The sequence below is a fragment of the Oncorhynchus mykiss genome, chromosome 10 (genome assembly GCF_013265735.2).
Source record: "Oncorhynchus mykiss isolate Arlee chromosome 10, USDA_OmykA_1.1, whole genome shotgun sequence".
In the NCBI taxonomy this organism is placed as follows: domain Eukaryota; kingdom Metazoa; phylum Chordata; class Actinopteri; order Salmoniformes; family Salmonidae; genus Oncorhynchus; species Oncorhynchus mykiss.
Window position 1 is genome coordinate 47,219,485 of NC_048574.1, and position 15,434 is coordinate 47,234,918.

The 15,434-nt window shown below is 45.5% G+C and overlaps 1 protein-coding gene across 4 annotated transcripts in view; it reads right to left on the minus strand.

Moving 5' to 3' along the window:
• LOC110534118 (nascent polypeptide-associated complex subunit alpha, muscle-specific form) overlaps window positions 1–15,124 on the minus strand; it is a 31,368-nt gene extending 16,244 nt beyond the window's left edge. The window contains exons 1-5 of one of the 4 annotated variants that reach the window (XM_036990524.1): window positions 14,945–15,124; window positions 13,490–13,629; window positions 12,284–12,729; window positions 1,212–1,362; window positions 932–1,049 (exon numbers count right to left, since the gene is read on the minus strand). In XM_036990524.1, the coding sequence (XP_036846419.1) occupies window positions 932–1,049; window positions 1,212–1,362; window positions 12,284–12,446 (432 nt within the window). In that variant the 5' untranslated portion in view covers window positions 12,447–12,729; window positions 13,490–13,629; window positions 14,945–15,124. Of the gene's footprint in view, window positions 1–931; window positions 1,050–1,211; window positions 1,363–12,283; window positions 12,730–12,866; window positions 13,421–13,489; window positions 13,630–13,871; window positions 14,007–14,401; window positions 14,666–14,944 lie in introns of those variants that run through there. The other 3 variants (XM_036990526.1, XM_036990525.1, XM_036990527.1) reach the window with 3 other exon arrangements.
• Between the last annotated feature and the right edge of the window lie 310 nt (window positions 15,125–15,434).

The following is a 15,434-nucleotide window of genomic DNA, read 5'->3' on the forward strand; positions in this document are numbered from 1 at the left end:
CAGCCCGTGGGTGCCTGGGATGGGCACTGGTATGCTCTACAGCCAAGATGGAGTGTCCGCCCGGGCCTGCGCTCGCTATGTGCAAACAGGTTGCCATGACAACGCTGAAAATCTTCTCCCTCTTTTTAAGATGGCGTGAAAACGGAGGTAACCTCCCCTACCACACATACACACACACAATATACATGTGACACAGGCACGCTTCTCAATTTCATGGTTCGGTTCAAATATCTAGGATCAAACCAAATATGCAGGGTTTACTATAACACATAATAACCCCCCCCCCCCCCCCCCCAATCACTTCCCTCCTACACAATTAAAATACTTAATTTACATATAGATTTACACAAACACACAGGGGTGGCACATGCACACACTAGGGACAGCACAGGAGGTTGGTGGCACCTGAATTGGGGAGGACGGGCTCGTGGTAATGGCTGGAGCGCAATAGTATTAAATACATCAAACACATGGTTTCCAGGTGTGTGATGCCATTCCATTTGCCCCGTTCCAGCCGTTATTATGAGCCGTCCTCCCCTCACCAGCCTCCACTAACTCCCAGCCAGCGGGAAACACAAATGCAATAGGGAGGAGAGGGTTGACAGGAACTGTACAAAACAAAGTGGAAGACAAGATGTAGGGAGGGAAGGGAGGGAAGAGAGGGATGGATAGGATGTGGTTGAGCTGGAAAGAGAAGAGCAAGGGAGAGAGGAGTTCTGCGGAGTGTTGGAGGTAACAATGGGGAGTAGAAGAGGGAGGGATGGAGTAAGGGAACAGTCAGGAGAGGGAGAGATAGAAGGGGTGATTTATTTGGCTGCTGAGCAATGACTCTCCCTCGTCTCACTGGCCCTCAGCTGTGTCCGAGATTAATGACAGCAACAGGAAGGTCTCTCTCACACACACACGCACACACACACACACACACACTCACCTTTAAATTGAGCTGTATCCCTGGCTGTGTTTTGGGAAGCAGGCTCTCTCTCCCAGTTCTGACAGATTCTGAGACGGGTCTGTTTACCAGGTTGCTCTTCGGGGGGGTTGTCTGGTGGCTACAGACGGACCAGACAGGATAATCAAAACAGGGATGATAGAAAATGGCAAACCCCCAAAACCAACCTCCTACTCAATTTGATATGCACTATTACAACTCCACAGAACTGCAGGTAAAAAAAATGTTTTTAACACTGCTGGTATTGCTGACGTGTCCGTACCGTGTGCTATTGTGCAGGCTTGGTGGTGCTTTCCTCTCCACGGGCCCAGAACAGATGAGTTTAGAGGTCTTCAGCTCGTCCACCTCTCCAATCACCATGACCGCCACATCACCGTCCCTGCCCAGCAACCAGCTCACATTCTTACGGTTGGCTACAGGGGACACAAAACACACTGAGGATGAGGAAAACCAAGATTTGTCATATTTATGTTTCTGTGGTAAATAGACATGGATGGGTTCCATATATGGACAGCAGTAGAGCAGATTGTGGGGGGGGGGGGGGGGGGGGACCAGAGAAAAGCCACCAAATCATTGAATACTACGATGTGGTTACATTGGGTTAAGGCTGAGAAATGTTTCTTCGTGGAAAGAAAGCAGCACACACACACACACACACACACACACACACACACACACACACACACACAAAACACACACGATCAGTAGAGGCAGCTATCCAGCCTACTTGCCTTGTAAATATCCTTTGCTATTCTGATGTTGTTTTCTGTATGTATTGTGATTGCAACAAAACGAGAAAAAAAAAACTTGAATGTCCTCAATGAGCCTTTCGTAATCGTGAGGGTTTTGGTTGAAAAGAAGGGGAGGCACCCCTCCAGAGCAGATTACCAGTGAACTGGTTCTGCCAGCCTGTCCTGTGGCAAATGCAGGGAATTCCACTGGGGCAAACCACGATGACATGCCCTGAACTCAGCCCAGGCAAGTCAAGACATACTAGCTAGGCAAACAGACAATTCTCTCAAAACACAAGACACTAACTACAGACAACAAAACACTTGTCAAACTTGTGCTCTGGACTCGTGGAACCCAATACTCCTTCGCGCCTTGACTCACATCACACCCTCTCTGTTCTGAGACCCTCATAAACCCGGGGCCTAAGTCATGTTCCTTGTACAGTGGCATTTCTGATTTAGCACGTACTATATCCCTGAGATCTGCATATCTGTGGCGCGTTCAGGGATCACCGCGGGCCTAGTTACTGTGGCAATAAGACGCCCCGCCCTGCACTGCAGTCTATCATCTGCCACTAGCAAACGTCACCAGTCTGCCACGTTCTGTACTCAAAGCTCAGACACAAACCAAAAACGGACCTAACCACACATAGGACCACATACGATGTACGGAAAAACGGTCATAACAGCACGAGTCATGTAGCCTACATGCTACACATTATACATATGTACACATACATGCTACATATATATAGTTACACAAACATTCAACAACACATTAACTACAGTATATTACACGCGAAACTAAATGGTAAATATAACTGAACAGATGAAAAACACAAAAACAAATGTATCCAGCCATATGTTGTCTTTTTGTTCTCCACAATGCTTGTCCTGCATGCTTCCTGCTGTGTTCGCAGCTAATATTTGGAAGGAAGGGGCCAGTGGGCCTGGAGTCACTTCCTGCTTTGCACAGACACCTGGGTCCTGTGCTTGTAACAGACCACCATTTCCTCTGCTTCACACTAAGAAACACAAAACTAGGTATGCTACAGTCTCCAAACACTTTGTGTTGCAACGTGAACTGTGACTACGAGATGATGAAAGGATCTCTAACTCTATAGTCCAGTGTGTGTGTGTGTAACACGCAGCGTGTATCGGGGAGTGTGTGTGTGTAACACCGCAGCGTGTATCGGGGAGTGTAACACCACAGTGTGTATCAGTGTGTGTGTGTGTAACACGCAGCGTGTATCAGGGAGTGTGTGTGTGTAACACCGCAGCGTGTATCGGGGAGTGTGTGTGTGTAACACCGCAGCGTGTATCGGGGAGTATGTGTGTGTGTGTGTGTAACACCGCAGCGTGTATCGGGAGTGTGTGTGTGTGTGAAACACTGCAGCGTGTATTTGGGAATGTATGTGTAACACCGCAGTGTGTATCGGGGAGTGTGTGTGTGTAACACCGCAGCGTGTATCGGGGAGTGTGTGTGTGTGTGTAACACCGCAGTGTGTATCGGAGAGTGTGTGTGTGTAACACCGCAGCGTGTATCGGGGAGTGTGTGTGTGTGTGTGTGTGTGTGTGTAACACCGCATCGTGTATCGGGGAGTGTAACACCACAGTGTGTATCAGTGTGTGTGTGTGTAACACGCAGCGTGTATCAGGGAGTGTGTGTGTGCAACACCGCAGCGTGTATCGGGGAGTGTGTGTGTGGGTAACACCGCAGCGTGTATCGGGGAGTGTGTGTGTGGGTAACACCGCAGCGTGTATCGGGGAGTGTGTGTGTGTGTGAAACACCGCAGCGTGTATTTGGGAATGTATGTGTAACACCGCAGCGTGTATCAGGGAGTGTGTGTGGGTGTGTGTGTAACACCGCAGCGTGTATCGGGGAGTGTGTGTGGGTGTGTGTGTAACACCGCAGTGTGTATCGGGGAGTGTGTGTGTGTGTAACACCGCAGTGTGTATCGGGGAGTGTGTGTGTGTGTGTAACACCGCAGTGTGTATCGGGGAGTGTGTGTGTAACACCGCAGTGTGTATCGGGGTGTGTGTGTGTAACACCGCAGTGTGTATCGGGGTGTGTGTGTGTGTAACACCGCAGCGTGTATCGGGGAGTGTGTGTGTGTGTATGTGTGTGTGTAACACTGCAGCGTGTATCGTGGAGAGTGTGTGTGTGGGTAACACCGCAGCGTGTATCGGGGAGAGTGTGTGTGTGTGGGTAACCCCGCAGCGTGTATCGGGGAGTGTGTGTGTCTGTGTAACACTGCGGCGTGTATCGGGAGTGTGTGTGTCTGTGTAACACCGCAGCGTGTATCGGGGAGTGTGTGTGTAACACCGCAGCGTGTATCGGGGAGTGTGTGTGAGTGTGTGTGTAACACCGCAGTGTGTATCGGGAAATGTGTGTGTGTAACACCGCAGCGTGTATCGGGGGGGGGGTGTGTGTGTGGGTAACACTGCGGCGTGTATCGGGGAGTGTGTGTGTCTGTAACACCGCGGCGTGTATCGGGGAGTGTGTGTGTGTAACACCGCAGTGTATCGGGGTGTGTGTGTAACGCCGCAGTGCCTATCGGGGAGTGTGTGTAACACTGCAGTGTGCATCGGGGGGGGGGCATTGACTTGTAGGAACAGCTGCCCTGGTCGTTAGCAGATAGGCCTCTCTATGTTCACCCGCCCTCCCTGTCTGACATTCAGTCGGTTGATAATGAGTACATTGTGGTCAACTGCAGCCAAGAAAAGAGTTCCAGAATCAATGCACAACCTGACATGTGCTACAGTGACCTACAGCCAGCCCTCACAGAGACTCGTTTTCATCCACTGTTACAAATCGCTCTGACCAAACTTCCCAAGTAGAAGCTCTGGGGTTGTTGTCTTGTGATCTCAGATTCTCTCGGTGGAATGCCAAGGGAAAGTACATTGTGAACCGAGTCATTACGACACAGATTTCTCACACAGGGACTGGCTACCTACAGAAATAAAATGCAGACGGGCAAGATTCTGCAGTACACCAAACCAGTTTCAGGATTGAATTAGGGGCCTGCCTCTTTCTATTTGTAGCTATGCATGTAATGAGCCATCTGCACAATACAAGAAAACGTGATTCCCTCTCTAACATAGGGGTACAAAATATACTCTGTGAAACTGCCACTATCGCGTGTTCCTATTTTAATCTGTTATCTGTTTTTCCGACACACGCACACACATTCCAGACATCAGCCTGCCTCTCCCTCGCACACACTAGTGCTTCACTGGGAACAAGATGATCTATAATCAGGGCATTGTACACACACACGAGGAAAAGCAGCCAGACCTATTCTGCTTGAGTGCATCAGATTCAGCATTACGCCTGTTTGGGTGGACAGCTTACGCTCAGATGGGTTCACTGATAATGCCTATTTAAAAAAACGATTGATTAGTGAACCAACCATTCAATCAATTAAGGGTGTGAATCAGCTGTAAGTATGTCATTTCCTCAAATGAGATAGCACCGTCACATCCTGATCTGGCAGTAGGCCTACTCTTTCAGACATAGTTGCTATTGGAAGTGACTGGAAAGGTTGGATGGGTACCTTCATTTGTGAAAAATGTATTGAACTTGATGCAGCTAAAAAAAAAGGATGACTACTCTTCATGAAGAAATTAAACAGTTGACCGGGCGCCTTGACCTGAATAAGGATTCCATGAGACTACTGGTATCTTTAAATGCTTCCTATCAAAACATCCAACAGGATCCTAATGGGACCTTCCCGAACTATGATACATTTCCGCCACTGCACCCCTCTACTAGCTAGAACCAGGAAATGGCTGCTCATCGTTCGACTCCAGGTGAGCGTAAATGGATGTGTGTCAGAACCAGAAAGGAGGAGAGGAATCGTTCTCGGGGCGCCTGCCTTTTGCCCCCCACCTCCGAACTTAAGACTCATCGCTTTGAGCCCCTATACCAGCTGTCTTCTGCCGGGGGCTTGAGGGGGGAGGGGGGGGTTCCCTCCATGGCCCTCCAGCTACTTCTCCCTGTCCTAGTCAATCAACCGCCTGGGCTGTTGTGGCCTGCACGCAGACGCCGTCTCAGCAGCCCTCGTCTCAGGTGAGTTCTGTGGCTCTGGACTCGCAATCTGCCTCGAGACGTGGCAGAGGCCGCATCATTCCGGCTATTGTGATAGGGAGTTCAATGGTGATGCATATATCTGTACCTGGGGCAAAGACTTTGTGTTTTCCTGGGGTCAAAGTTCAGGATATCCCCATGTTGCTTCCCAAGGCTGTGAGTAAGTCACCGGGGACTGATACTGTCATGGTTTATGTGGGGTCAAAGTTCGGGATATCACCAGGTTGATTCCCAAGGCTGTGAGTAAGTCACCGGGGGCTGATACTGTCACGGTTCATGCGAGGTCAAAGTTCAGGATTTCACCAGGTTGCTTCCCGAGGCTGTGTGTCAGTCAACAGGGGTTGATGCTGTCATGGTTCATGTGGGGTCAAATGACATTATTAAGGGCAGCTCAGAACAGAACTGATTGGGTCTCTACTTGACACCAACAAACACCCTACCCTCTCTAAATCGTGGCATTGAACATTTCAGCAGACTGTTAGCCCTCCATAACTGGCTACGAGACTATTGCAGCTCTGTGGATGTAACATTTATTGACCATTTTGGGATCCACTTTCACAGCATTATAAGGCCGTGTTGAGATAATGACTTATAAATTACCCAAGTTTAGCTCATTTAATCCCTGCCATTGTGTCACTGAGATATCATCCTGCTTCAGAAAAATGTACATTATCCTAGGGGAGTTGGAAGACAATGTAAGTAACCTAATATATGTCCATCTTACTGCCCTGAATGCCTCTGCTGATCCTACAGCTATTGTATGCAGTAATCATATGCCTATGAACCAGAGTTATACTGTTAGCACTGCGGTGGTGTGCTCTAGTAGGAAGTCCCCTGTGTGCAGCTCACCCTGCACTAATAAATAACCTGAGCATTGCTACCTCTGCTAAGCTTCACAGTAAAGCAATGAAAACAATCAAGGATCCCAGAAAAATGTAAAAAATAGCCCGCGTTAATGTACGATGTTTAATGAATTTATTTGCAAATTATGGTGGAAAATAAGTATTTGGTCACCTACAAACAAGCAAGATTTCTGGTTCTCACAGACCTGTAATAACTTCTTTAAGAGGCTCCTCTGTCCTCCACTCGTTACCTGTATTAATGGCACCTGTTTGAACTTGTTATCAGTATAAAAGACACCTGTCCACAACCTCAAACAGTCACACTCCATACTCCACTATGGCCAAGACCAAAGAGCTGTCAAAGCACACCAGAAACAAAATTGTAGACCTGCACCAGGCTGGGAAGACTGAATCTGCAATAGGTAAGCAGCTTGGTTTGAAGAAATCAACTGTGGGAGCAATTATTAGGAAATGGAAGACATACAAGACCACTGATAATCTCCCTCGATCTGGGGCTCCACGCAAGATCTCACCCAGTGGGGTCAAAATGATCACAAGAACGGTGAGCAAAAATCCCAGAACCACACGGGGGGACCTAGTGAATGACCTGCAGTGAGCTGGGACCAAAGTAACAAAGCCTACCATCAGTAACACACTACGCCACCAGGGACTCAAATCATGCAGTGCCAGACGTGTCAACCTGCTTAAGCCAGTACATGTCCAGGCCAGTCTGAAGTTTGCTAGAGAGCATTTGGATGATCCAGAAGAAAATTGGGAGAATGTCATATGGTCAGATGAAACCAAAATATAACTTTTTGGTAAAAACTCAACTTGTCGTGTTTGGAGGACAAAAAATGCTGAGTTGCAGCCAAAGAACACCATACCTACTGTGAAGCATGGGGTGGAAACATCATGCTTTGGGGCTGTTTTTCTGCAAAGGGACCAGGACGACTGATCCGTGTAAAGGAAAGAATGAATTGGGCCATGTATCGTGAGCTTTTGAGTGAAAACCTGCTTCCATCAGCAAGGGCATTGAAGATGAAACGTGGCTGGGTCTTTCAGCATGACAATGATCCCAAACACACCGCCCGGGCAACGAAGGAGTGGCTTCGTAAGAAGCATTTCAAGGTCCTGGAGTGGCCTAGCCAGTCTCCAGATCTCAACCCCATAGAAAATCTTTGGAGGGAGTTGAAAGTCCATGTTGCCCAGCAACAGCCCCAAAACATCACTGCTCTAGAGGAGATCTGCATGGAGGAATGGGCCAAAATACCAGCAACAGTGTATGAAAACCTTGTGAAGACTTACAGAAAACGTTTGACCTCTGTCATTGCCAACAAAGGGTATATAACAAAGTATTGATAAACTTTTGTTATTGACCAAATACTTATTTTCCATCATAATTTGCAAATAAATTCATAAAAAATCCTACAATGTGATTTTCTGGATTTTTTTTCTAATTTTGTCTGTCATAGTTGAAGTGTACCTATGATGAAAAATACAGGCCTCTCACATCTTTTTAAGTGGGAGAACTTGCACAATTGTTGGCTGACTAAATACTTTTTTGCCCCACTGTATGTAGCTTAAGAAACAAGGTTCACAAAATCAATAATTTGCTAGTAACAGATGACATTCATATTCTGACAATCTCTGAAACTCACTTAGATAATACAGTGGTAGCAATAAGATCTACAATTAAGACAGAAATGCCAAAGGTGGAGGTGTGGCTGTTTATATTCAGAACCACATTCCTGTAAAGCTTAGATAGGATCTCATGTTAAATACTGTTGAAGTAATATGACTACAGGTTCATCTGCCTCACCTAAAGCCTTGTGGGAACCTGCTATAGACCATCAAGTGCTAACAGTCAGTATCTGGATAAGGTGTGTGAAATGCTTGATAATATATGTGATATCAATAGAGGCACACTTTCTGGGAGATTTAAATATTGACTTGCTTTCATCAGGCTGCCCACTCAAGAGAAAGCTTCAAACTGTAACAAGTGCCTGCAACCTGGTTTCGGTTATCAATCTACCAGGGTAGTTACAAACAGTACAGTAATGAAATCATCAACATGTATTGATCATATATTGAATAATGCTGCAGAAATTTGTTTGAAAGCAGTATCCAGATCCATCCAATGTAGTGATCACAATATAGTAGCCACAGCTAGGAAAACCAAAGTTCCAAAGGCTGAGCCTAACATTGTGGATAAAAGTGTTGCAGTGATTGTATTGATTAAAAGTGTTGTCGTGATGTGAAGAATATTTGTTGGTCCGTGGTGTGTAATGACAAGCAATCAGACGCTGCACTTCACAAATTTATGAAATTGCTTATCGCAGTTACTAATAAGAACGCAGCCATTAAGAAAATGACTGTAAAAAATTTTAAATCCCCATGGATTTATGAGGAATTGTAAAATGTTATGGTTGGATGGATGAGGCAAAAGAGATGTCAAATAGGTCTGGCTAATTGAGAAATCATGTGACTAAATTGAATTTAAAAAGAAGAAACTACTACACTATGAAACAAAGATAAACGACAAAGAATAATAGTAAAAATCTTTGGAGCAACTTAAATGACATTTTGGGAAAAGATGAATACCGCTCCATCATTTATTGAATCCGATGGCTCATTCATCACAAAACCCACTGATATTGCCAACCACTTGAATGATGTTTTAATTTGCAAGATTACCAAACTTAGGCATGACATGCCAGCAACAAACGCTGACACTACACATCCAAGTATATCTGACCAAATTATGAAAGACAAGCATTGTAATTTTTATTTCCGTAAAGTAAGTATGGAAGAGATGAAAAAACTATTGTCTATCAACAATGACAAGACACCGGGGACTGACAACCTGGATGGAATATTACTGAGGCTAATAGCGTATGATATTGCCACTCCTATTTGCCATATCTTCAATTTAAGCCTACTAAAAAGTGTGTGCCCTCAGGCCTGGAGGGAAGCAAAAGTTATTCCCCTACCTAAGAACAGTAAAACGACCTTAACTGGCTCGACCAATCAGCCTGTTATCAACCCTTAGTAAACTTTTGGAAAAAATTGTGTTTGACCAGATACAATGCTATTTTTCAGTAAACAAATTGACAACAGACTTTCATTATGCTTATATGGAAGGACATTCAACAAGCACAGCACTTACACAAATGACTTATAATTAATTACCTGAGAGAAATTAATGATAAAAAGATTGTGGGGGCTGTTTTGCTAGACTTCAGTGCAGCTTTTGACATTATAGATCATAGTCTGTTACTGGAAAAATTTCTGTGTTATGGCTTTACACTCCCTGCTATATTGTGGATAGAGTTACCTGTCTAACAGAACACAAACGGGATTCTTTAATGGAAGCCTCTCCAACAAAATCCAGGTAGAATCAGGAATTCCCCAAGGCAGCTGTCTAGGCCCCTTACTTTTTTCAATCTTTACTAACGACATGCCTCTGGCTTTGAGTAAAGCCAGTGTGTTCATGTATGCGGATGACTCAACACTATACACGTCAGCTACCACAGCAACACTTAACAAAGAGCTGCAGTTAGCGTCAGAATGGGTGGCAAGGAATAAGTTAGTCCTAAATATTTGAACAACTAAAAGCATTGTATTTGGGACAAATCATTCACTAAACCCTGAACCTTAACTAAATCTTGTAATGAAGAATGTGGAAATTAAGCAAGTTGAGGGAACTAAACTGCTTGGAGTAACCCTGGATTGTAAAATGGTCCAAACATATTGATACAATAGTAGCTAGGATGGGGAGAAGTCTGTCTGTAATTAAGCGCTGCATTATTTTTAAAATATTTTTTTCATTTTACCCCCTTTTTTCTCCCCAATTTCGTGGTATCCAATTGTTAGTAGCTACTATCTTGTCTCATCGCTACAACTCCCGTATGGGCTCAGGGGAGACGAAGGTTGAAAGTCATGCGTCCTCCGATACACAACCCAACCAAGCCGCACTGCTTCTTAACACAGCGCGCATCCAACCCGAAAGCCAGCCGCACCAATGTGTCGGAGGAAACACCGTGCACCTGGCAACCTTGGTTAGCGTGCACTGCGTCCGGCACACCACAGGAGTCGCTGGTGCGCGATGAGATAAGGATATCTCTACCGGCCAATCCCTCCCTAACCCGGACAACTCTATGCCAATTGTGCGTCGCCCCACGGACCTCCCGGTCGCGGCCGGTTACGACAGAGCCTGGGCGCGAACCCAGAGTCTCTGGTGGCACCCGGGAGGCCCCCAAGCACTGCATTAGTAACAGCACTATCAACAGGGCAGGTCCTACAGGCCCTAGTTTTGTCGCACCTGGACTACTGTTCAGTCGTGTGGTCAGGTGCCACAAAAAGGGACTTAGGAAAATTGAAATTGTCTCAGAACAGGGCAGCATGGCTGGCCCTTGGATATACACAGAGAGCTAACATTAATGATATGCATGTCAATCTCTCCTGGCTCAAAGTAGAGGAGAGATTGACTTCATCACTACTTGTATTTATGAGAGGTATTGACATGTTAAATGCACCGAGCTGTCTGTTTAAACTACTGGCACACAGCTCAGACACCCATGCATACCCCACAAGACATACACCAGAGGTCTCTTCACAGTCCCCAAGTCCAGAACAGACAATGTGAGTACCACACAGTACCACATTGAGCCATGACTACATGGAACTATCACACATCAAGTAACTCATGCCAGCAGTAAAATTTGATTTAAAAAACAGATAAAAATACACTGTATGGAAGAGCGGGGACTGTGAAGCATCACAAACATGGACACATGCATACAAACACACGATAACATACGCACTATACACAAACATGTACACATGGATTTTGTTTTATAGATAAGTGGTACTAGAGTTGAGGCCTGGGGGCACACACTTAATATGTTGTGAAATCTGTTATGGATGTATTGCAATGTATAACTGCCTTCATTTTGCTAGACCCCAGGAAGAGTAGCTGCTGCGTTGGCAGCAGTTAATGGCAATCCATAACAAATACAAATACTAGAAACCTGAGTTGAAGACCTATTTCTCTCACCCCGGTGATGCTACATGAGGCCGAGCCACTTCCACATACCCTCCAGTGTTCCTATTGTGATGCTAAATGGTACCACTGGTGAGAAACTGCAGGTAGTGATCTAACAAAAGACAAGTAGTCTTTCCAGCCATTACCTACTCTCTTAGCCCTGCTGACACTCATAACATAAACAGGTAATGCCATCTCATTGAAACAAAGTGCGTAACCTACTCGCAGGCGGACACAGACCCACATACAGAGGGCCTGCCAACAACAGAAAAAAAATGACTGATACTGAATACATTGGCAGTAGCCTAAAGCACACCACAGGATGTTTCTCAGAGGTAAGCCACATGCTTGCAGCTCAACTTCACAAGGCAGCTCCCTATTAGTTCATTCACAGCAACAACAAAAACACACCAACATATCTGAGACTTGCCCGATGTGTCCGCCTTTAGAAAGACCAAATGGGTAGGTTTCAAAGAAACGTGTTTGCAGACTTATTTCATAAGCAGATAACGATACTTTTATTTTGCAACAAAAAAAAGTTACACAGCCTCCAGTCACACAGACCCTGTATGTGAAGATGTAGCAGGAGAGGCAAGCAGAAGAGGTAGGGAGGAATGAAATGAGTACCTGTACTCGGCTTTGGTCTATGGTCTTCTTTCTCCTCGCGTTCCTTCCAACGCCGCACCTGCTCCTGTCTCATCTTCAGGAACAAGGTCTTCTTCTGGTCCTCGCTCAGGGCCTCCAGCACATCAGGATCGATGTACATGTCCTTTAGTATCTGCTGCAGCATGGTGGCGGCGGGCTGGAGGTGGAGGGGTAAGGTGGTAAGGGCTGCCCAGTCTAGCAGGGTGTGGATGGGTACTGTCCGGACTCCTTGGGTCGACAGTTTCCTGAAGACGTGTTGGCTTCTAAACAAGCTTCATGAGGAGAAGGAGAAGATCGAGCCTCCTCTGTCACATACACAAGCTGTAGACAGCTTCCTCTGACGTCCTCTGCACTGACACTCCCTCCTCCCTCCACACACACACGTCAGTCGTCCTCAGTCCTCATCAGGCAGCCATGGCTGGGTGAATCTGCATCAGGGAAAATTACACATCACAACCTCTGTCAGCACTGTAGATGACTGGCACTCCCTGCTGTATGCTAATCATGCTGCTGTTAAGTGCTCCTAGCCACTTGTCCTTCCTTGTCTTTTGATTTATTTTCTTACTTTTTCCCCTTTGTCTCTTCTCCTCTTAAGATGCAACTGCTCATTGCCTTCTTTTTCAATGCATAGTAAATCACAGCGATCTCCTTTCCCTTCTTCAGACGAATGATAGAGTTCAAACCCTGGCTTCCTCACCCAAGCCATGGGCAGGGCTCTGAGAGCGACTGTCTGGCCCTGGATGGGAGGAGATTCCAAAGGAATGGGGCATTTTTTCTGCCGTCAGTAACCCCCCCACCCCCCTTTCCAACCGCCCTTCTTTTTTGTCTTCTTCTTCCAAACTCCCATGAGATGGCTGCTCCATTTTAACACGGTCGTTGTTGGGCTGTAACCAAAATGCAGGGCCACATCCCAAGACAGCGTGAGTAGAACGCTACTCTAGCAGAGGGGCTGAAAGGACTTCACTAGGCATGGTGGTCATATTAAACAATGGAAACAGCACAATCAACATTTGGAGGGAGACAAAGGTAGACTGAGAACTGTCACTGCTGGGAAACAGATTGGTTTAAACGCAACATTTGGTGGTGGGGGGAAAAAATGACAAAAAGAAGAGAAGTGAGTGAGTCAGTGATAGAGAATTCAGCAGAACGTGTGCGAGAAAGGATGTTGTTTAAGGAGGATGTACTCACAGTGGGGTGCAGACGCTCCACGGCAGAGTAACTACTCGGGAGAGTGAGTGTGCTTGTGTGTCCTCCTCCTTGCCTTTGTGTAGGACTGAGCTGATGACATCACAGCATTCCATGAACTGTCTCTCACTCTATCTCCCGCTCTGTAAGACACACACAATAATTATCTTGGTGGTGGTGGTAGGGGGGGGAGTCAGGAAACAGAGCTCAGCCAAGCTAGCTGGAAAAGAAGTAACAGCATCCTGTTGAACAGAAATAGAGAGATCAAAACCAGCTGCTGTTAGGAAACCATGTTTCTATTGCCTGGATTGTACAATTTGATTGCTATTCAAAAATATGTTTTATTTATTTTTTACAACAATCCAATTACACATTTTGCTTTTACTTGTCACATTTCTCCTCCGCAAACTATCTCCTCTTTTCTTATTTTTCAAAAGCTCTACCACTCCACCTCCCCTGAATAAATAGCTCCTCCCCCCATAAAAGTCTAGTCCTCTTCAGACCATATTTGTCCCCTTAATCCCATATAATCCCTCTATCGCTTTCTCAAACACCAAACTAACCAACGAAACACTAACATATAGAAAAAGATAAATCGACAGTTTTCTTCAGAGATGCCAATATCTAGCTTACACAATTGCCCCACTTCCAAGTTTAAAATTCAAGTGAATAGCACTCTCTGGTGGTCAAACACTTTGGCCTGTAAATGAAGGTTTTTTTTTTCTCTCAAAAATGTCTTTATCCATAACTGCAATTTGTCTCATTTAGTCTCATCAGATCAGTAAAATTATATGGATAGGTTTAAGCCAAAAAAAAAAATCGATTTCGAAAACAATGATGATACCATTTAAATACAAACAACGGGCAATTGTCCAGTAGGCTTTACAGCCAGTCTACTGTAAACCACTCCTGTACCTGCGTTGATGTAAAGAGCTGCTGTTTCCCATTAACTGAAGTCATTGTTCGCGTTACCCTGCTCAGACGTTGCATGCATCAACCAATGGTTGCGTGCCGCGTCATCGACTGAAACTAGATTCACTACATACTGGTCTTGACGAGAAGGGGAAAAAATGAGTACATGTGTAGTTAAGATGGAATGTCGCCTTGTAAAAGTCCAAAAGCAAAAGTATGTCACAGGCACTCAATATTTGCCCCGAAAACCGGACCATCTGGTTGTTGGAGACTTGGCTATCGACCGACAGATTCCTATAATGTGTGGTTAGCTGATACGTAAAATACCTATCATGCGTAATGAAATCTGGCAGACATCAGCAAGGAACGTGCCCAGTGTCTTTCTGGATGCATCACTCCTCAGTCCATCACAGCACAACATATTGCTTTAACCAATTGCGCCATCTGCTGGTTGTAGCCTATTTGAAAAGACTACAAGGATGATGGTTTTCAGTTTTTTTTAACTAGTCAGTTAAGAATAAATTGTTACTTATAATGACGACCTACCGGGGTTGGTTAGCTGCCTTGTTCAGGGGCAGAACAAGGTATCTTGTAAACTCGGGGATTCGACCGGGCAACCTTCCGGTTTACTGGCCCGACGCTCTAACCACTGCGCTACCTGCCGCCCCAAACTAGCACTTCATCAATCAGATTAAGGAATTGTTTAAAATGACATGTTTTCAGGAGCCGGTTTAATGCCGCCATCTTCTCTCACCCCCAAAGGTTTTCAGGTGTAGCATCCTCCTCATCAAAGTAATTTCTGCATTGTTCATGACAACTGAGAACTTGGAAATCTCCGACATTTGATTTCAATGTGTTAACGACAACTGGGAACTCTAGTAAAAAGAAGCACTGAGTGAGGGGCAACAAGTTTTGAATGGTCATCCAACTCGGAATTCCAAGTCGGAAACTAGGGGATCAACCTGTGTCACGTTCACATCTTGTCATTGTGATCGGAGGAAATACTTGTTTACTTAAGAGGAACGACTTGGAGCGG